Source organism: Arachis hypogaea, chromosome 19, assembly GCF_003086295.3.
Source record: "Arachis hypogaea cultivar Tifrunner chromosome 19, arahy.Tifrunner.gnm2.J5K5, whole genome shotgun sequence".
In the NCBI taxonomy this organism is placed as follows: Eukaryota; Viridiplantae; Streptophyta; class Magnoliopsida; order Fabales; family Fabaceae; genus Arachis; species Arachis hypogaea.
This window is the reverse complement of record NC_092054.1, coordinates 153557654-153579666: the sequence shown is the minus strand read 5'-3', so window position 1 is coordinate 153579666 and position 22013 is coordinate 153557654. Positions and strand designations below refer to the sequence as shown.

The following is a 22013-nucleotide window of genomic DNA, read 5'->3' as shown; positions in this document are numbered from 1 at the left end:
CTAAAATATATTAAAGATATAAGTTTATTGTGTAGAATTAAGTCTAAATTCACATTTAATTTTATCTGTAGTTTCACTTATTTTATTTTCAACTCAATCCACTGCAGATCAAATTATCAATTTTATTCGAATAAATTAAGTCGAATTGAATACTCATAAATAAGATTAGTATTGTGAATCCTATCTTTTATATATAAATATGATTCAACAGATAAATACGAGGAGACTCAAAAGATAATGTTGTCCAACAACTATTGTATTGTATGTATATGTATATTTGGACATGCATATATAGACAATCATATAATAGCTAGTATAATGTTGTTGGTACATAAATATGGGTAACTGCCATTCACATGAGGCGTGCGTGTCTTTAACAACAACAACATCATCACCAATATTTGCTTCTATCATTAATTCATTAGGTATACTGCCATTGCATATACATGGTGTATGCATCCAAAGGAATTTTCAGAATTCACCAGCTAGAAAACTAGAAAAATACAAACAGGGCAACTTCATAGTTTATAGTAGATATTAAAAGTCTATGATAATAACAATAACAGAAATTGTGACAGTTCAGTAACTAAAAGAAGAAAATAAAAAAATTAAGTGACAGTCCTAAAAAAAATTAATTTTGATAATAAAGTCTAATTGAAATAAATGACATTAATATCCTTAAGAAAATTATCTCTACTAACAAAATACACCAAAGATGAGAAGACACATTTTAAAATTACTCTAAAGATCAACTTTCATCACATGACTTTCTTTTTTCCAAGTTTATTTAGGAAAATACAATATTTCTAACTTTCGAACTTAGTATTTTCATGTTAACTATTTTCTTATTTATTTATGCAAATGAACAAAATTAAAATAAAATTGAAAAAAAAGGGGTCTTGATATTAATTTTTGTTTCAAAGTTGTATATATACCTTTTAAGTAATTGTACAAATGTTTTTATAAAAAATTGAGTCAAATACATAAGATTTTTATTTTTTACCACTTTTGAAAGATATGGAAAAATATTATAGTTTGTCGAATAAAAATGATCTTTAAATGGCCAAAATAATATATTTTTTAAATATTATTTTATCAAAAATTAAAATTTTCAGAGACTAAAAGTATAAATTACTTGTTTAATGTGAGTGGCCAAAGGTGATAAAAGATTCCTATTAGAAAGGCTATGATTATAAAATTAATATTCCCTAATATTCTCACTAAAGATTATCACTTTTGAGTTTTGATATAGCTCCACGCCTTTTCAAGGAACCACAACCACCTATTGTATTAAGATTAGAGGAGATTGTGTGCGTGTGAGAGAAAGAATGGAAAAGGTGGGGGAACTTCACCTTTAGTCAATAAATAATTAAGTTCATTCTTTGAGCAATTCTATCTTACTAATGAGATAAAGAATGAAAATAAATCAGCATATTAGAGAAATTGCATGACAACTTATGATGCATAGAAACTCATATTGACATAGGACACCACGCAGAACACACATAAATTTTAAAATTTTATAAAATATAGAGATATATATACATATAAAATATAAAATATTTTTTAAATAAATTATAATATTATTTTAATATTTTTATTGATATTAAAATATAAATTAATTTTTTTAAATATTTTTTAATGTCTTGTTTTAATTATATATCAAGTATTTAATTTTTTTTGTTTTAATAAATAATAATATGTACTATATCTAAATTTATTTTAAAAATATATGTTAAGAATAAAATTGGACACGCTAACACGTGATAATATTTATGTGTGTCCAAACGTGATCGAAAAAGAACTTTTTATTTTCTATTAAGACACGATTGGGTACAACAGACGTTTGTGTCAAATGAGTATCGATAAGTATAGTGTCCGAAATATGTCCGACACGCAGACACGACAACTCAGCGAATGTCCGCGCTTCATAGATGACAACATATTAAAATGATTTATGATTCATGTGGAATCTACAATTTGGTTCTACTTTCTGAAAATCAATATTGATAGAAAAGTTCGGCAACTTATAATTCATGTTTCTCATTTATATATATACCAAGAAACACCTCCAAAATCCAGACAGCAATATTTTGATAGTCAGTTTCAAATTCATGTAGTGCCAATTCAATTAAAAGTGCAGTAAATTAGATGGAGATAAAAGAGAAGATAAACAAGAAAAGAGGAGTTAATAATGGAAATTTTTTTTTTTGTAATTTATTTGCTGACTATGTCAACAAGTCCATGCTGCTTACCCTTTTCTTCCCCCTTCCTTTTTGGCCTGAAAGGGAAATTTCTTGTTATTTGATCATATCAAGGTCATTAAATAGAATCAGTAATATCATATGTAACAAGGTTGAATCTACTCCCTTTAACTTATTCCCCACAAAAACAGAAGTTTTAATTTTTCTTGCACCTCTCCTAGTACACTAAAATCATAAATTTGATGTTGATAGATCTCCCCTTCTTTCCCTCCAAGATTTTTCCTTAAAGGCATGCCACAAACAAGTAATTTGAAATCTTGTAAAATTCTAGGAGCAGATTATTCTTGATCATTTCTATTATAAACCATATCTAACAAGCCAGAAAGTAAAAGCAACAAACTAGGTAAATGACAAAATCAAAAGTAAACTAAGATGATTTAACAAAATCAATCTCTTGTAAGTGATAACAAAATTGATGTGGCACCCAACTACCTTTCTTTCTTTCTTTCTTTCTTTCCATCCTGCTGGAAATCACCACAACTCCATCAACTACCCTTTGGTGGAAATATTCATATATCCATTCACCAATATCAGGAATATTAACTACACAAAACAGATGTAATATAGTAATAGTGGCCTCTCTACTCAACTCACCCTCTCATATCATACCACGATTTAAAATCATAACAAAATACTAAACTACAAAAACAGAAACTTCCACCAATTCAATTATTTCAACAGTAGAAATCATCAACCTTTTCCCCTCTACAGTCTACACTCTACACTACACATACACCCAAAACCAAACCAAATAAATCCCCTCCCCACCCTCCATTCCACAACACACTTCGCACTCCCAACTGAAAATCCAATTGACTAACACACACAACAACAACAACAACGACAACAGCCATTAATTATGTCACCCACAAAGCTTGCACCTTTGCAGGGCACAATGCTTCTGCTGCTCTTGATCCTTCTAACCACCACCATTACCATTACCGCTTCCACTCCATCATCACCTTCCAACAAGCTCAACCACCCTCATTTCCAGGAGCTCAACGTCAAACAAACAATAGCAGATACCAAACTGAACCCAACCCTAATCCCAAAAACACCCCAAAAACACAACACCACCAAACATGAAGGATCAGCAAAATGGAAGCTCAACCTACTTCACAGAGACAAAGTCACCACCTTTAACGCCACCCAAGATCACCGCACCCGTTTCAATGCACGAATGCAAAGAGACGCCAAAAGGGTCTCCGCCCTCCTCCGCCGTCTCTCCGCCGCAGCCGGAAAAACCAGCAACTACGAAGCAGAGGAGTTCGGGTCGGACGTAGTTTCGGGTATGGAGCAAGGCAGCGGCGAATACTTCGTCAGAATCGGAGTTGGAAGCCCACCGAGGAACCAATACGTTGTCATCGATTCCGGCAGCGACATCGTCTGGGTCCAATGCCAACCCTGCAATCAATGTTACCGTCAATCCGACCCGGTTTTCAACCCGTCAGAGTCTTCTTCTTATTCCGGCGTTTCTTGTGGCTCCAACGTATGCAGCCGCCTGGAGAATGCCGGCTGCCACGAGGGGCGGTGCCGGTACGAGGTTTCCTACGGCGACGGGTCCTACACGAAAGGGACACTTGCCCTTGAGACTCTCACGTTCGGGCGAACCGTGATCCGAAACGTGGCGATCGGGTGCGGGCACAGCAACCAAGGAATGTTTGTTGGGGCTGCTGGGCTTTTGGGCCTTGGTGGTGGGCCCATGTCTTTTGTGGGCCAGCTTGGTGGCCAGACTGGCGGTGCATTTAGTTATTGTTTAGTGAGTCGGGGCATCGGGTCGTCCGGGTCACTTGAATTCGGTCTTGAATCCATGCCCGTGGGTGCTTCATGGGTCTCCCTGATCCATAACCTGCGGGCCCCGAGTTTCTACTATATTGGGCTCTCGGGTCTTGGGGTTGGGGGCATTAAGGTATCCATACCCGAAGATATTTTCAGGTTAACGGAAACAGGGGATGGAGGAGTGGTGATGGACACCGGCACGGCCGTGACTAGGCTGCCGACAGTGGCGTATAATGCATTCCGGGATGCTTTTATCGGGCAAACCACAAACTTGCCTCGGGCATCCGGAGTATCCATTTTTGACACGTGCTATGATTTATACGGGTTTATGTCGGTTCGGGTCCCGACCGTATCGTTTTACTTCTCGGGTGGGCCAATTTTGACCCTGCCAGCTAGGAATTTCTTAATTCCTGTTGATGATGTTGGAACATTCTGCTTTGCATTTGCTCCTTCTCCTTCGGGGCTTTCCATTATAGGTAACATCCAACAAGAAGGGATTGAAATTTCAGTTGATGGAGCTAATGGGTATGTGGGATTTGGACCCAATGTTTGTTGAATAAGCATGTACATGTACACCAACCATCTGAATTTTTGTTAGTCTTAGTAAGTAATGTTACATATTCACTATTGTACTAATATCATATATATTATATTATACTTAGCTATATTGTATTATTGTAATCATATAAGCTCCACTTTTTATTAGGTGCTAAAAGCAATTTTTATTTAGTGTGCAATAGTGTGTAGGAAGGAACATATCTAATATGTTATAATGAGTGGTCAAACATAAACATTGCCAAGGGGCTAACAATGAACATAGTCAAAAGGTCAATTGCACCATTGGGTTTATGTTGTGCATAGTCATAAGGAGGATCCAAGACATAGGAAGAGTTATAAATGATTCAGTCTCTCTCTCAAGACATAACCCTGACACCTTTTTCTTTCTCTTTCCTTTGTATGTGAAAGCTCAAAGCTGCTACAGAAATTGAATGATGAGGGAAGGGGAGCCACCACCACTATTAGGCTCTGCTCTCTACCTTTGTTGGGAGTGTGCATTCATTCATTCAAGTAATGACTTTTACAAAGGCAAAAGCCATTGCTTTTTCCTCTTTAGAGAGAGACCTCAGATTCATGAGAGGGATGAGAGGGGAAAATAAATCACTTTTTACACTCTTTTTTTTTCTTTTATTAAAATGTGGATGATCATTAGCAGGACGACATATACACTTAGATGTCCCACTCACATGTTATCTGATATATGTGGTTAATTAGAGTGGATGAAAATGATGTTTTGATTGCCCATATGGTTTTGAAAGCACCTTTTAGGCCCCACCAAAAGTTAAGACTTTGTTAGTGAAAAATGGTGAAAGAAGAGGAATCAAGAAGCAATGTACCACAACACCCATTCCTTTGGTCAGAGATTACGAATCATGCAGGAATTCGATGTACTAATTACAATTAGGTGAATTATATGATAAAGATGTAAGTTTACAAATTTTTCCTTTAATAGAATAAAAGAGAAATTAATAAAGATAGGACTCACATTTTGAATAATAATAAAATAATAAAAAATAACTATAAAAGGAATTATATTCTCTCTATACTCTATACCAGTACAATCTGTACAGAAGAGTGTCCCAAACAATTATCGTACTCATCCAAAACTGCATTTGACAAAACCATCATTTTACGTATATCACTATTATCATTTTCAAATCTGGTCACAATTTCACAAACCTTGAATGCTTTGATTGTACCAACATGTTAACTCAACTAAACCAATAATTGTTAGACAAACTGTTGGGTTTCTAGACTCAGCATTTTCTTGTACTCTACTTTGAAATGAGATGTATTAAAGTTTACTTTATTGAATAGTTAGTCTTAAAAACATGGGTAAGAGTTAAAACTTAGAAGCCATCACTGATCACTTGTTCCCAATTTTCGGGCTATGACTGTGTTTTCACTTTTAATAAAATTTATTTCAAATTAATGAAAATGTTTAATAATTTTAATTTGTTGTTTAAGAATAAGAATTGGAAGCAATAACATACAGCACAGTCTGCACCTGATCAATAGAATTGTAAAATGTAGCATTTCCATATATATAAATTTAATTAGAATATTTACAGGCAGCTTTGTGCTACACAAATTAGCCAAACTCACCAGTCAACTTGAGCAACACATGTCAGCAGGCACCAACAAAAAAGAAGCCATCCATCCCTTCAGAACTATCTTTAATTCCAAACCTAACCCTCCAAAGGCAAAACTTAACTATAACTATTAACCATTCATGGCGGGAACAAGTAGGCAATAATCTAAGAATCTACACCGAAAAGATATTTCAGAAATCATCCACTGAAAGGCGAGCGTCGGAATTGTCGGCATTGTCTTCGCCAAAAGTGGATGCAACCATTTTCCTCCTCTTCCTGCCAGACATAGTTCCAACAGAATGACAACATCAGCTTATCAATGACACACACACACACTTACTTCTCCCATTATGAAAGCAAGCAACCACACAAATTAAATGGTATGGGAATTTATGAGATCAACTTGCCCTTGGACCACAAGATAACTCATGCTGATACCATTCGGCCCTTGTAGCAGGTTATACTATTAGTCTGTTACTTTTTAGAAGTTAAAAAAGGGAAAATGTTGGCCTAAAAATGTCATCTATCAACTTGTACCATTCTGTTCAAAAAATTTAAAACAGTATTAGAAAGGGAAAATATAAAGGGGAGAAAAATCAGGACTTTTGAAGTTGGCTCTCATATTCACAAACAGCAAAGCCCCACTTTGGTGGCCCTAAATCCAATTATTTCTAATGTATCGCCGTGTTTTGACGCATGAAGCAAAACTTGATAAATAGACCAGTAGAATTACCTGAAGAACCAGTATTCTGTCTTCAACTGTATCTTTTATAGTGAGCCGTGTCACTGTAACAGGACGAATCTGTCCAATTCTATGAGCTCGATCAGTAGCTTGATCTTCATTTGTTGGAATCTACCACGGATCCAAAAGAATAACATGACACACAGCAACCATATTCAAACCAAGATTTCCTGCTTTCAGCGACATCAGCATAACAGTTACCTGGAAGGAATGTCAGTTGTCAGACACCAAAAGGCTATCGGGTTGAATGCACTTGGAACAGTAAATAATTCCCATAATAAAACCAATGCATCAACAGAATGATCAAGAAAGAGGATTAAATTTCACATTACTTCAGCTACCACCAAATAGGTCCTCATACTACTTCCTATCATATTTTTAGATTTGCATAAAACAATTATCAGCTTTGACAATGTCAGGGAAGACAGAAGACCAAACCTTGGAATCAGAATTAAAATCTTTAACAGATCTGTCTCTAGCACTCAGAGACATCATCCCATCAAGTCTCCTGTATTGTATAGGGGATTGTTGCAATGATGCCTCAACTAAGTCCAACATTCTAGTCCAAAAAACTATAGCATTTATTGGTCCTACGGTTGTCAACTGTGAATACTTTCTTCTGTTTCATAATCTTAGCATCTAAGTCGCAATCTTCAATATATGAATCATCAGAAGATGGTGGTGAACCTCTATGGCTTCCAGCAGAATTTAGTAAACCAGAGCTACAACTATTCAGTTTACAATTTGAATGTAGAATCTCAAGGACAGCTTTGATTTTATATGAAGTGTACTAACTCTGCTGCTAGTGAACGAGCAAAATCATGCACTTTTATGGAATTACTACCACCAAGTTCATCAGACAAGCAACTCCTCAACGTAGCCTTGGAGAAAACACCATCTTTTGCAAGTGCTGCTTTACAACCAGGAGCAGAGCATGTATTACCATCACCATTCAAGTAATCTGATACACATTGATAACAGAAGACATGGCCACACATTGTAACAACAGAGTCTTCAGGTGGATCCTATTGAAAAGAAGTACGAATCAACTAAAGCCCTTATCAACAACGTATTGCTATTGGTTACTACTCAGCTATAGGCCCAGAAGACAAACTGAGAAATCAAAACCTAAAAATCAACCAGTGATTAGTAAACAATTAAGTACTTAATCAATAGATCATAGCATCAGAATAAAAAATTGTTTTCTAGAAAACAAATATCCATAAGCAGGGTTACAACTGTAAGCTTCAGGAGATTAAAGCAGAAAAAATTAATTAGATCAGAAATACACTCAATTGAAAGTGATGGTTTTGGACATTATCCTACAGCATCCCGCGTATTTTCTTTTTTCTTATTAAAGCTGGGATGGTAAACATTTGTGTTTTACTGAAAGCTCACAACCAGTCAACCACAGTTCCCCATGGTATAAGATCTAATTTCCATCTAGTCACTCATTTTGTTCCATTTATCCACTTTCTAGACATGTGCTTGGGGCTGTGCTAACCATGCAGTTCCATAATGACATTGACAACATATAAGAAAATCCTAAATCTTGACCAGTGTCCAGTGTGCATGTGTATTTCTCAACAACAGCATAACTTAACATTGAAAGTTTACCTATAAGATACTATATTTTTAACCCAAAATCATTACATATACCATACATAGAGTTAAACTTCCATGTTATAATAAAAGGATATATTCCATCACGTTCTTAGAGCTCATATTAACAACAAAAAAACAACTGTCTGAATACATCATGTTAGAAACTAATTAACCTGCAAGCACAGCATATAGCAAAGGTTGTTTCCGAATTATTTCCCAAGAGGATCAGAAGAATCATTTTTAACAAGACGCGGGTGATCATAAGCTAGTCAAAGAAGCAAAAGCATTGAAAGAATATTTGCATAGGTACAGGTAGTCAAGATTGACCTGAAGCACACTGCAATTGCCAACAAATAAAGGATTGAGGCCCTGCCAACCTTCATCATCTTCAAGGATGGAGAGCCCTTCGCTCAACTTGTGAGTCGCATTTTGTTTTAGAATATTCTTAGATGAGGGCTTTTCTTGGCTTGTTTAGTTTTGGTGGAATTTTGAAAACTTCAACTTTGTATTGTGGAATATAATGGACTTGCTTCCAGTTTGAAACTAGGACTGGGTTCGTTTTCTCTAAGAACATAATGAAAACATGCTTTGGTTACAGGGAAATCTAACAAGTGCATCTGGTGAAGAATGTTTAAGACCTTAGTCTGTGGTTGATAGCATGACATGGTAGCATTATCTTTGATGTTCTAGTAGATTGTCACCTATGTTGTATATACAACTATAAATATATCCAAGTCATACCATTATTTTAAATGTTAACAGCTGAATATATTCACTTGAAACCTAGCAGGTCTCAAAGTCAAGCATGAATTGATGGTGCCTGCTGCACCTTATGCATTAGATTATGCAGTACTGACAGAGATAGCCACTGGGGATAATCATATGGACAAAAAGTAGAGTCACCAAGTTGAGGTAAACAACAAAATAAACTGCATTGATGAATGAGAGTAACACTTACAATAACAGAAAGTCATTAAGCAATAAACATGGACTGATTTTATTTTATCAGTAGTGGAAACTTGGAAGGCCTAAATCGGAGGGCGATACCAAGCTTTCTTGGTAAACATAGCAATTCTGATTATCTGCGTCGACAAAAGTTCGTTGGCCGAAAATTCGATGCGATTTGGGGGCATCATTTGAATTAATAATAACTAATTTGAAAATTCTAGAATCACTGGGACAAAGGGAAACAGCCAGAACGTCATCATTTTCCGCCATGTACATGGCTTTAAGTGAATAAAACATGGGTGGATATACCCGCTCATTACTAAATACGGTGATGAACTTAGTCCAAGACTCTTGAACCCCATACTCCTCCATCACCCACAAAATCCAACCACCATAGTTTTCCTTCAAACAAACACAAAGCCTGTCCCTCAACACACCCACCGCAGGATCATAATGCTCGTCCCTATTATTCATATCAGGCAGAGACAATGGGGCAAAATTCTCGTTGGCTAAGTCAAAGGAAATGATCACCCATTCGAGAAAGTTGCTACGAGCCTGAGCTACCCAATTCAGAGTGCCATACACAAACGTCCCTATCCCCAGCTTGGGGTGGTAAGATGGGGGATCTTGAACGATGGTTGTCCAATAATTCGAACCGAAGGTGTGAATTTTGTGGCCGTATCTCCAACAACCCTCGAGAAACTTGTAATTATCATGCACATGATCATAGCCAAAACCATACATGTCAGCCCGAATTTTCAACCAATCCGATGCCGATCTGGTACAGGGGTTCCACAATCTGATGGATCCCAAGTGAAAACGACCGCTCATCAAGCCGAGGCAGATCAAGCCATTGCAGGAACCCAAGATATGCAGATCACCATCCATCTCGAAGCAGCCATCTTTGGTAAGAAGGGCGGATGGGTTCTTGAATAGAGACTGCACCGACGAAAAGTGGATTTTGCGACTATCTCGAAAGCGATATACCAGTCTTGGATCTGCTCGTGACCGGTGAACGTTTCCGCTGACGAATTCGGGGTTGGAGATTAGTGCATTCCATGATTTGCACACAATCTTCAATTTCACAAGGGTACTCGCCGGGACCCTCACCAGGATCTCCTCGATCACCTCGCCCGGAAGGATGGGTGGCGCCTTCGTTGGAGACAGGGGTTTCGGCCGCTTGTCGGTGGTTCCGAGAAGGTTTCCCCGCATTGTGGAGGAACAAGGGGCGGGGCGGGGCGGCGCGATGAGTAACAGTAACAGTAACAGTAACAGTAGTTAACATGGTGCTTGGATTTGGCATTTTTATAAGTGTAACTTTGGACTGGGTTTGGAATATATTTTCATAGACCCGACTTGATCTCAAAGGATATTTTATGAGGTGAATTTTAGGTTGTTTATCATTTGGTATCTAACTTTTATCTATTTTATTTTTTATTATAAATTTGAATATTTAATAATTATTTAATTTTATATTTTTAAAATTAAATATTAATTTTTAAATTTTTTTATAAATTAGACAAATATTTTTAAATACTATAATTATTATTATTTTATAATTACGCTATATATTTTGCTGTAAAATTAATAAAATATTATGTTTTTTATTTTAATTAATTTTTTATATTATATGACATTATTTTTATTTTAAATAATTTATTTTAAGATAAAATATATTCTTTGTTTCTGAAATTTATCAAAAATTTTAAAAATATTAATAAATTTTATTTTATGTTAATTTTGTCCTAAAAATTTTTGATTTGCTTCAAATATAAAATTTAAGACCAATTCAACCATAATTCATGACAATTATGTTTAATTTGCTTATATTGAAGGTTGTTTTTATTAGTTGTCGCTAAATTGGTTCTAAATTTTTAAAAAATTAGCCACCACCCACTAAAGATATATTTAACACAAATCGAAAACTTTTGGATAAAATTAAAATAAAATAAAATTTAAGAGTATTTTTAAAATTTTTATCAAACTTTAAAAATAAAAAAAGTAAAATTTTGTTATTTTATTATATAAAATTTACAAAATCGTACATACTAATTATATATCGACTCGACTGTATCTAACTTTGTTTATTTCAGATTAATTTAGAATTAGGTTCGGACCTTTAAAATAGACCCTTGTCTCACCCTAAACTACTAAAGTCGGACCCAAGAAGGACCACAAGCCCAATCTATAATAAGACCCAGTTTTGGATAAATAGTTTAATTAAACAATAAATATTTATATTAAAAGTGTTTATTTTTAAAAAAAAATGATAAAAAAAACTTTTTATTATAAGAGAAATCATTATTTTAACTTCTCACAAGCACTTAAATAGCTTTTTAGAAGGTTATAATTTTATTTTAAAAATTGTACAAAACATTAATAAATTTTTCATAAGTTAAAAGTTCAAAAAAGTTATTTATGGACCTATTCAAACTGGCCCTAATTAACTTCCACGCTACTCTAATGCGCTACCCGACCTCCCAGAGGTCGGGCTTGGCAACGTCAACCCAGTGTGGTTTCTTCTATAATGGGTGGATCCAAACCACCACCTACAATCTTTCCTTATTTAGAAGAGAGATCTCAATAAACTACCTGCATAAAAGGAAGCAATAGCCCACTATTAAAGGTAGAACTATTCCAAAAGTGGTTATTGATCCCACATCTACACCTATAAATACACAGATGCACTCAAGTATCTCTAGAACCCAATTCTACGAAAACCTACTTTAAACTCATACTAACGTAAACATCGGAGTCCCTTGCAGGTACCACTCTCATCTCGCTCGAAGACATCGGACACCTACCTCTATTCAGAGAAGACCTCAGACATATCATTTATAAGAGTTTGGACCTCACGTTCACACCTAAATAATCTGTTTCATATAATTCTTGGAAGATTGGCACCGTTGTCGAAAACCTAGAACTCAACCCTTGACAATAGCGGATGAATATCCTGAAAATGAACACACTGCTTCAGAATCAAAACCCCAGAAAGAGGACCAAACTAAATATGATCATGCAATTGTTGTAACCCCCACATCCTGAAGGGAGAGGAGGCATAGACGAGAACAAACACAACCCTAAAGGAAGGAGGATAAGGTCAGGAGTCCATCAACCTGGAGATTCTGAAGACTATGATTTTACAGAGTTCATGGGACTTGTTTGTGGGCACCAAGAGCGATTAGAACAGTTGGAGCACGAACTAGAAAGACAATAGGATATATTAAAGTTTATTTTATTGAATAACTAGTCCTAAAAATATAGATAAGAGTTAGAACTTAAAAGTCATCCCTAAATATTCTCTGAATTTGTTTATGATAATGTAGATTTGTTTCTAGTTTTTGGTTTACCTAAGAAAAAGGGCCATGGTTTTTGGTTCATATTCCAAGTAATACATGATCCCTCCCATGTAGAGACAAAATAAGAAGACGAGTACCATTTGAAAACATAAAACGAAGTAACCCGAAAAATGATGAAAACATGCATCAGAATGTGGCATACATAAATGAGTGGTTTAGCCATGGATAGAGAATTAGTTCCCTTAATTACATTTTTAGTTCCTAATAGTTAGACATGATACAATGGTCAGGTTGTTGCCTTGCTCCCTAAGGCTCGGAGGTTCAAAATCCAAGACACATAATTTATGTCCTCAACCTCATGCATTAGGTCACCCTTGTATATGATAATTGTTAACTCACACGTCATCCTTGTATATGATAATTGTTGCCTCATGCACCTTATGCATTAGATTATGCAGTACTGACAAAGATAGCCACTGGGGATAATCATATGGACAAAAAGTAGAGTCACCAAGTTGAGGTAAACAACAAAATAAACTGCATTGATGAATGAGAGTAACACTTACAATAACAGAAAGTCATTAAGCAATAAACATGGACTGATTTTATTTTATCAGTAGTGGAAACTTGGAAGGCCTAAATGGGAGGGCGAAACCAAGCTTTCATGGTAAACATAGCAATTCTGATGATCTGCGTCGACAAAATTTCGTTGCGATGTGCGGACATCATTTGCTTTAATAATAACTAATTTGAAAAATTGAGAGGAAACAGCCAGAACGTCATCTTTTTCCGTCATGTACATGGCTTTAAATGAATAAAATATGGGTGGATATACGTGCTCATTACTAAATAGAGTCAGCAACTTAGTCCAAGACTCTTGAACCCCATACTCCTCCATCACCCACAAAATCCAACCACCATAGTTTTCCTTCAAACAAACACAAAGCCTGTCCCTCAACACACCCACCGCAGGATCATAATACTCGTCCCTATTATTTATATCAGGCAGAGACAATGGGGCAAAATTCTCGCTGGCTAAGTCAAAGGAAAGGATCACCCATTCGAGAGAGTTGCTACGAGCCTGAGCTGCCCAATTCAGAGTGCCATACACAAACGTCCCTATCCCCAGCTTGGGGTGGTAAGATGGGGGATCTTGAACGATGGTTGTCGAATAATTCGAACCGAAGGTGTGAATTTTGTGGCCGTATCTCCAACAACACTCAAGAAACTTGTAATTATCATGCACATGATCATAGCCAAAACCATACATGTCACCATCTATCGCCCGAATTTTCAACCAATCCGATGCCGATCTGGTACAGGGGTTCCACAATCTGATGGATCCCAAGTGAAAAGGACCGCTTATCAAGCCGAGGCAGATCAAGCCATTGCAGGAACCCAAGATATGCAGATCATCATCCATCTCGAAGCAGCAATCTTTGGTAAGAAGGGCGGATGGGTTCTTGAATAGAGACTGCACCGACGAAAAGTGGATTTTGCATTTACTTCGAGAGCGATATACCAGTCTTGGATCTGCTCTTGACCGGTAAACGTTGTCGCTCGTGAATTCGGGATTGGAGATGAGTGCATTCCATGATTTGCACACAATCTTCAATTTCACAAGGGTACTCGCCGGAACCCTCACCAGGATCTCCTCGATCAGCTCCTCCGGAAGGATGGGTGGCGCCTTCGTTGGAGAGTGGGGTTTCGGCCGCATTGTGGAGGAACAAGGGGCGGGGCGGCGCTATGAGTAACAGTAGTTAATTCGGGGTTTGGATTTGGCATTTTTATAAGCGTAACTTTGGACTGGGTTTGGAACATATTTTCATAGACCCGATTTTATCTCAAAGGAAATTTTATGAGGTGAATTTTACCGTGCTTATCATTTTGGTATCTAACTTTTATCTATTTTATTTTTTATTATAAATTTTGAATATTTAATCATTATTTAATTTTATATTTTTAAAATTAAATATTAATTTTTTTAATAAATTAGACAAATATTCTTAGATACTATAACAATTATTATTTTATAATTACCATATATATTTTACCGTAAAAGTAATAAAATATTGTATTTTTTATTTTAATTAATTTTTTATATTATATGATATTATTTTTATTTTTAAATAATTTATTTTAGGATAAAATATATTCTTTGTCCTTAAAATTTGTCAAAAGTTTTAAAAATATTCATAAACTTTATTTTATTTTAATTTTGTCCTAAAAATTTTTTATTTGTTTCAAATATATCAGTTAAATTTTCAAAAATTTAAGACCAATTCAACAATAATTTATGACAATTATGTTTAATTTGCTTATATTGAAGGTTGTTTTTATTAGTTGTTGTTGAATTGATCCTAAATTTTTAAAAGATTAGCCGCCACTTGCTAGGAATATATTTAATGCAAATCGAAATTTTTTTGGATAAAATTAAAACAAAATAAAATTTAAGAATATTTTTAAAATTTTTGTCAAATTTCAAAAATAAAAAGTATATTTTACTCTTTATTTTAAAATACATTTATTAAATTTAATATATAAAAGTAAAGTTTTGTTATTTTATTATATAAAATTTACAAAATCGTACATACTAATTATATATCGACCCGACTCTATCTAACTCTGTTTATTTTAGATTAATTTTGAATTAGGTTCAGACCTTTAAAATAGATTCTGGTCTCACCCTAGACTACTAGGTTGCATTTGTTTGGACAATAGAGACATGGACAATACATATTTAAAACGTGTTTGGATAGAGAGACATGGACACTAACATAATGTCTCTCGGACACTTTTTTTTTTTTTGTGTCCACTTCTAAACGAAGGACATTGATGGACACGAAAATAGGAAGGTAGATACAGAATTTTTAATGAATTTTTTTTCTTTTTGTCCGTAATTATTTTTCATTATTCTCTTATTACCCTTTTTTATTATCTTTTATTTTAGTAATTTTACCTTATATTTTAGTCTTATTTATATTTATCCAAATATAATACTAGACATTATATTAGTGTCTTATCTATTGTATCCAAAAATAATACATAAAAAGTAATTTTTGGTGTCTCTGTCTCAGTGTCAAGTCTTGTCCTGTCTACAAAAACAAATGCAGCCCTAAAGCCGGGCCCAAGAAGGACCACAAGCCCAATCTATAATAAGACTCAGTTTTGGATAAATATCTTAATAAGACTCAGTTTTCACAAAAGTTTAATTACTTTGTTGGTTCCTATAGTTTCGCAAAATTTTTAATTAGGTTCCTATATTTTTTTCTTTTAATTGAGTCCTTGCACCAATTTTTTTTTTAATTGAGTCCCTACACTTTTTTTTCTTTTTATTTGAGTCCCTACACTAATTTTCTTTTAGTTAAGTCCCTATACAATTAAGCCAATTACTACCAAGAGGGACCTAATTGAAAAAAAATATTTGGTGCAGGGACATAATTAACAGGAAAAAGTATAGGGACCTAATTAAAAATTTCGCGAAACTATAGGGACCAACAGAGTAATTAAATCTTTGAAAAAAGAGTTTAAACAATAAATATTTATATTAAAAGTGCTTATTTTAAAAGAAGAATGATAAAAAATTTTATTATAAGAAAATTTTTTTTTAACTTCTCCACAAACACTTAAATAGCTTTTTAAAAAGTTACAATTTGATTTTAAAAATTATACAAAATATTAATAAACTTTTCATAAATTAAAAGTAAAAAAAAAAAAGTTACCTATAGTCCTATTCAAACTGGCCCTAAGTCCCACACCACTCTAATGCACTACCCGACTTTCAATAGGTCAGGCTTGGTAACGTCAACCCAGTGTGGTTTCTTCTATAATGGGTGGATCCAAACCACCATCTACAATCTCTTCTCATTTAGAAGGGAGATCTCAATAAATTTCCTATATAAAAGGAAGTAATAGCCCACTATTAAAGGTGGAACCACTCCAAAAGTGGTTATTGATCCTACATCTACACCTATAAATACACAGATGCACTCAGGTATCTCTAGAACCCAATTCTACGAAAACTTGCTTTAAACCCATACTAACGTAAACATCGGAGTTCTTTGCAGATACCACTCCCATCTTGCTCGAAGACATCGGACACCTACCTCTATTCGGAGAAGACCTCGAACATATCATTTATAAAGAGTCTGGACCTCACGTTCACACCCAAATAATCTGTTTCATATAATCCTCGAAAGATTGACGCCGTTGTCAAAGACCTAGAGCTCAACCTTTGACAATGATGGATGAATATCCTGAAAATAAATACACTGCTTTAGAATCAGAACGCCAGAAAGAGGACCAAACTAAATATGATCATGCAATTGTTGTACCCCTCCCCCACGTCCTGAAGGAAGAGGAGGCATAGACGAGAACAAAAACAACCCTGAAGGAAGGAGGATAGGGCCAGGAGTCCATCAACCTGGAGATTCTGACGATCGTGATTATACAGAGTTTATGGGGCTCGTTCATGGACACCAAGAGCGATTAGAATAGTTGGAGCACGAACTAGAAAGACAATGGGATATATTAAAGTTTATTTTATTGAATAGCTAGTCTTAAAAATATAAATAAGAGTTAGAATTTAGAAATCATCACTAATCATTTGTTCTCAATTTTTGAGATATAACTGTGTTTCACTTTTTATAAAATTTATTTCAAATTAATGAAAATGTTTAATAATTTGAATTTATTGTTTAAGAATAAGAATTGGAAACAATGACATAGGCTACATTTGGTTGAGGTGTCCAGAGGAGAGAGAGAAAAACATATCTAAAAGCTAGCGACACCAAAAATGATGACAAACGCAACTTGAAGTAGAGGCAATGGCAAATCTGAAAACAGAGAGTAGGCGTGATGGTGAATAGCAATGACGACAACAGTGACTACAACGGAAGATCTTGATTTGGAAGAAGGAATTATGAAGGAGATTAAGCTTTAAAAGTGATGAATTGGGAGGGGATAAAATGCGAGAAAAGACAAAGAGAAGAGGGGTTGGAAGGAAAAGAGAAGAAAGGAGGGCGGCGGCGTGACGTGTAAAGGAGGGAGGTGGGTAAGGTGGATGAAGAAAGAAGAAGGACGAGGGAGGAAGGTGATAGTGGAAGGACAAAGTGAAAAGTTTGTGTGTCTTAAAAGTTGTGTCTCAATTTAAAGAAAGCGCATTAAATACATGTATTTCATGAGCACTTGTGTATTAGCGTATCTATCAAAAATTTGTGTCTTATTAAACAAATGGCAGACATGTACCACCATGTCTATGTCTCTGATGAGCGGATAATTTATACGCTTTTTGGCATTGTTTTTAGTATGTTTTTAGTAGAATCTAGTTACTTTTAGGGATGTTTTCATTAGTTTTTATGTTAAATTCACATTTCTGGACTTTACTATGAGTTTGTGTGTTTTTTCTGTGATTTCAGATATTTTCTGGCTGAAATTGAGGGACTTGAGCAAAAATCAGATTCAGAGGTTGAAGAAGGACTGCTGATGCTGTTGGATTCTGACCTCCCTGCACTCAAAGTGGATTTTCTGGAGCTACAGAACTCAAAATGGCGCGCTTCCAATTGCGTTGGAAAGTAGACATCCAGGGCTTTCCAGAAATATATAATAATCTATACTTTGGCCGAGTTTAGATGACGTAAAAGGGCGTTGAACGCCAGTTCTACGCTGCTGTCTGGAGTTAAACGCCAGAAACAAGTCACAAGCCAGAGTTGAACGCCAGAAATACGTTACAAACTGGCGTTCAACTCCAAGAAAGATCTTTGCACGTGTAACATTCAAGTTCAGCCCAAGCACACACCAAGTGGGCCCCGGAAGTGGATTTATGCATCAATTACTTACTTCTGTAAACCCTAGTAGCTAGTTTATTATAAATAGGACTTTTTACTATTGTATTAGACATCTTTGGATTATCTTTTGATCTATTGATCACGTTTGGGGGCTAGCCATTCGGCCATGCCTGAACCTTTCACTTATGTATTTTTAACGGTAGAGTTTCTGCACTCCATAGATTAAGGTGTGGAGCTCTGCTGTTCCTCAAAGATTAATGCAAAGTACTACTGTTTTTCTATTCAATTCAACTTATTCCGCTTCTAAGATATTCATTCGTACTTCAACCTGAATGTGATGAACGTGACAATCATCATCATTCCCCCATGAACGCGTGCCTGACAACCACTTCCGTTCCACCTTAGATTGAATGAGTATCTCTTGGATCTCTTAATCAGAATCTTTGTGGTATAAGCTAGATTGATGGTGGCATTCATGAGAGTCCAGAAAGTCTAAACCTTGTCTGTGGTATTTCGAGTAGGACTCAAGGATTGAATGACTGTGACGAGCTTCAAACTCGCGAGTGCTGGGCGTAGTGACAGACGCAAAAGGATAGTAAATCATATTCCAGTATGATCGAGAATCTCCAGATGATTAGCCATGCAGTGACAGCGCATCAGACCATTTTCACAGAGAGGATAGGACGCAGCCATTGATTACGGTGATGCCTCCAGACGATTAGCCATGCAGTGACAGCGCATCGGACCATTTTCCAGAGAGGATAAAAAGTAGCCAGTGACAAAGGTGATGTCTTTACATAAAGCCAGCCATAGAAAGGAGTAGGATTGATTGGATGAAGACAACAGGAAAGCAGAGGTTCAGAGGAACGAAAGCATCTCTATACACTTATCTGAAATTCTCACCAATGAATTACGTAAGTATTTCTATCTCTATTTTCTGTCTATTTATTATTTATTTTCGAAAACTCCATAACTATTTTATATCCGCCTGACTGAGATCTACAAGGTGACCATAGCTTGCTTCATACCAACAATCTCCGTGGGATCGACCCTTACTCGCGTAAGGTTTAATTACTTGGACGACCCAGTGCACTTGCTGGTTAGTTGTATCGAAGTTGTGACAAATTATGAAAAACAATTTATCAAGACGTGCGTACCAAGTTTTTGGCGCCGTTGCCTGAGATCACAATTTCGTGCACCACTTGCCTGTCTTTCCGAGCCTTTTTGCTTTAAGGACTTTAGGACAGCTTTTAAGCTTTTTCCCTAGGTTTTTTGATCTCTTTTTGGTTATTCCTTATACTCAACTTTGTTTTGTTGAGCTTTTATGACTTAGGTTATTTTTGCGATGCGTTTTCTTTTCTACTCGGTTTTTCATTTCGACTTATAAGTCGGAATGTCTCCGAGTTTCTCACGATCAACTTTTATAACCTCTTTACACCGACTTGTACCTCGTCTTTTTATCCTGACGACCATCTAGGTCGGTTCATGGGATTTTCACGTTTTGTCGAGCTTAAGTCGGCGCGTTTCGTAGGAAAGAGTAATCGAGAAGGAATTCATAAGAGATATTGTAAAAAAAATATCTTTATTTATTGGGGAAGTACCTTACTGCTACTAAGGGCTTTTGACGGCCTATTTTCCCTTAGCCTCCACTATGATGCCTCGTTAAAAACCCTTCTCCAGAAAAAATCCTTTGATTTTGGGAAAAAATCATGAAGTTGAGAAAAGAGTACATCAGGGAGTAGAGTTCGCTTTTAACTATAGTACCTTTTCATGTTACAAGCATGCCACGACTTTGGTAACTCGGTGCCACTTAGGTCGGTCACCTTATAATAACCTTTTCCTAAGACCTCGCTAACTTTGTAAGGTCCCTTCCAATTGGCAGCGAGCTTTCCTTCCCCTGATTTATTGACTCCAATGTCATTTTTGATCAAGACCAAGTCATTTGGGGTGAAGGTTCTTCGAATGACTTTTTTGTTGTATCTTGTAGTCATCCTTTGCTTCAGCGCTGCTTCTCTTATCCGGGCTTCTTCTCGGACTTCGGGGAGCAAATCGAGCTCTTCTTTGTGCCCCTGTACGTTTCCGATCTCATCGTGGAGAATCACCCTTGGACTTTGTTCGCTGATTTCTATTGGTATCGTGGCTTCTACGCCATAGACTAATCGGAAGGGCGTTTCTCCAGTGGCAGATTGGGGCGTTGTCCTGTAAGCCCATAACACTTGTGGGAGCTCCTAGCCCAGGCTCCTTTTGCATCTTGTAGCCTTTTCTTCAATCCTGCCAGTATGACTTTGTTGGCTGCCTCGGCTTGTCCATTTGCTTGCGGATGTTCCACCGAGGTGAACTGATGTTTAATCTTCATACTAGCCACCAGGCTTCTGAAGGTAGAGTCGGTGAACTGGGTTTCATTATCTGTAGTAATGGAATATGGTATCCCATATCTTGTGATGATATTCTTGTAGAGGAACCTCCGACTTCTTTGGGCTGTGATGGTAGCCAGTGATTCTGCTTCTATCCATTTTGTGAAGTAGTCTATTCCCACAATCAAGTATTTGACTTGTTACGGGGCCTGGGAGAAAGGGCCTAACAGGTCCATCCCCCATTTTGCAAAGGGCCATGGGGAAGTTATACTGATTAGTTCCTCAGGGGGAGCCACGTGGAAATTTGCATGCATTTGGCATGGTTGACATTTTTTCACAAATTCCCTGGCATCTCTCTACAAGGTCGGCCAATAGAATCTAGCTCGGATTACTTTTCTGGCAAGCGACCTGGCTCCGAGATGATTTCCGCAAATCCCATTGTGAACCTCCTCCAATACCTCGGTGGTTCTCGAGTTCGGTACGCACTTTAACAATGGTGTTGATATCCCTCTTCTATAGAGAATATTTTTCACCAAAGTGTAGTGTTGTGCTTCCCTCCGGATTTTCTTAGCCTCTTTTTCCTCCTTGGGGAGGATGTCGAATTTCATATATTCGACCAAGGGGTTCATCCATCCGAGGTTTAATCTGGTTACCTCAAGGACCACTTACCTTTCTTCTGTTTTTTCCACGGAAGGTTCTTGGAGAGTTTCTTGGATCAGGCTTCTATTATTCCCTCCTGACTTAGTACTTGCTAACTTGGAGAGGGCGTCTGCTCTGTTATTGAGATCTTGAGTTATGTGTTTGACTTCGCTTTTTGCAAAGCGCCCGAGGTACTCCAAAGTTTTTTCCAAGTATCTCTTCATATTTGGGTCTTTTGCCTGATACTCTCCGTTTATCTGGGAAGTCACTACCTGGGAATCGCTATATATCATCACTTTTGTTGCACCGACTTCTTCTGCCAGCTTTAATCCAGCAATCAGGGCTTCATATTCTGCTTGATTATTTGAAGCTGGGAATTCAAATTTGAGGGAAACCTCTATTTGGGTTCCCCTTTCATCGACCAATATTATGCCTGCGCCGCTTCCT

General features: G+C 36.3%; 3 protein-coding genes across 4 annotated transcripts; 1 reads left to right on the top strand and 2 right to left on the bottom strand.

Moving 5' to 3' along the window:
* Positions 1–2119: 2119 nt before the first annotated feature.
* LOC112777295 (protein ASPARTIC PROTEASE IN GUARD CELL 2) lies at positions 2120–5574 on the top strand. Its single transcript, XM_072227416.1, has 2 exons — positions 2120–4646; positions 5010–5574. Exon 1 carries the CDS (start codon positions 3124–3126, stop codon positions 4597–4599), a length of 1476 nt encoding a protein of 491 aa, XP_072083517.1. The 5' UTR covers positions 2120–3123; the 3' UTR covers positions 4600–4646; positions 5010–5574.
* A 542-nt stretch (positions 5575–6116) lies between these two features.
* LOC112777160 (F-box/kelch-repeat protein At3g23880) lies at positions 6117–10894 on the bottom strand. 2 transcript variants are annotated; one of them, XM_072227415.1, is made up of 5 exons: positions 9499–10894; positions 8868–9408; positions 7374–8063; positions 6927–7136; positions 6117–6469 (listed from the first exon to the last, which is right to left on the bottom strand). In XM_072227415.1, exon 1 carries the CDS (start codon positions 10698–10700, stop codon positions 9546–9548), a length of 1155 nt encoding a protein of 384 aa, XP_072083516.1. In that variant the 5' UTR covers positions 10701–10894; the 3' UTR covers positions 6117–6469; positions 6927–7136; positions 7374–8063; positions 8868–9408; positions 9499–9545. The 2 variants fall into 2 exon arrangements, with proteins under 2 accessions (XP_072083516.1, XP_025677242.1); XM_025821457.3 differs by lacking the exon at positions 8868–9408.
* Positions 10895–13302: 2408 nt separating this feature from the next.
* On the bottom strand, positions 13303–14645 carry LOC112779486 (F-box/kelch-repeat protein At3g23880-like). Its single transcript, XM_025823779.3, has one exon. The coding sequence runs from the start codon at positions 14502–14504 to the stop codon at positions 13401–13403; it is 1104 nt and encodes a 367-aa protein (XP_025679564.1). The 5' UTR covers positions 14505–14645; the 3' UTR covers positions 13303–13400.
* Between the last annotated feature and the right edge of the window lie 7368 nt (positions 14646–22013).

Excerpts from the sequence above, each read along its gene's own strand:
- LOC112779486 (XM_025823779.3), bottom strand. The coding sequence starts at position 14,504 with ATGCGGCCGAAACCCCACTCTCCAACGAAGGCGCCACCCATCCTTCCG.
- LOC112777160 (XM_072227415.1), bottom strand. The coding sequence starts at position 10,700 with ATGCGGGGAAACCTTCTCGGAACCACCGACAAGCGGCCGAAACCCCTG.
- LOC112777295 (XM_072227416.1), top strand. The coding sequence starts at position 3,124 with ATGTCACCCACAAAGCTTGCACCTTTGCAGGGCACAATGCTTCTGCTG.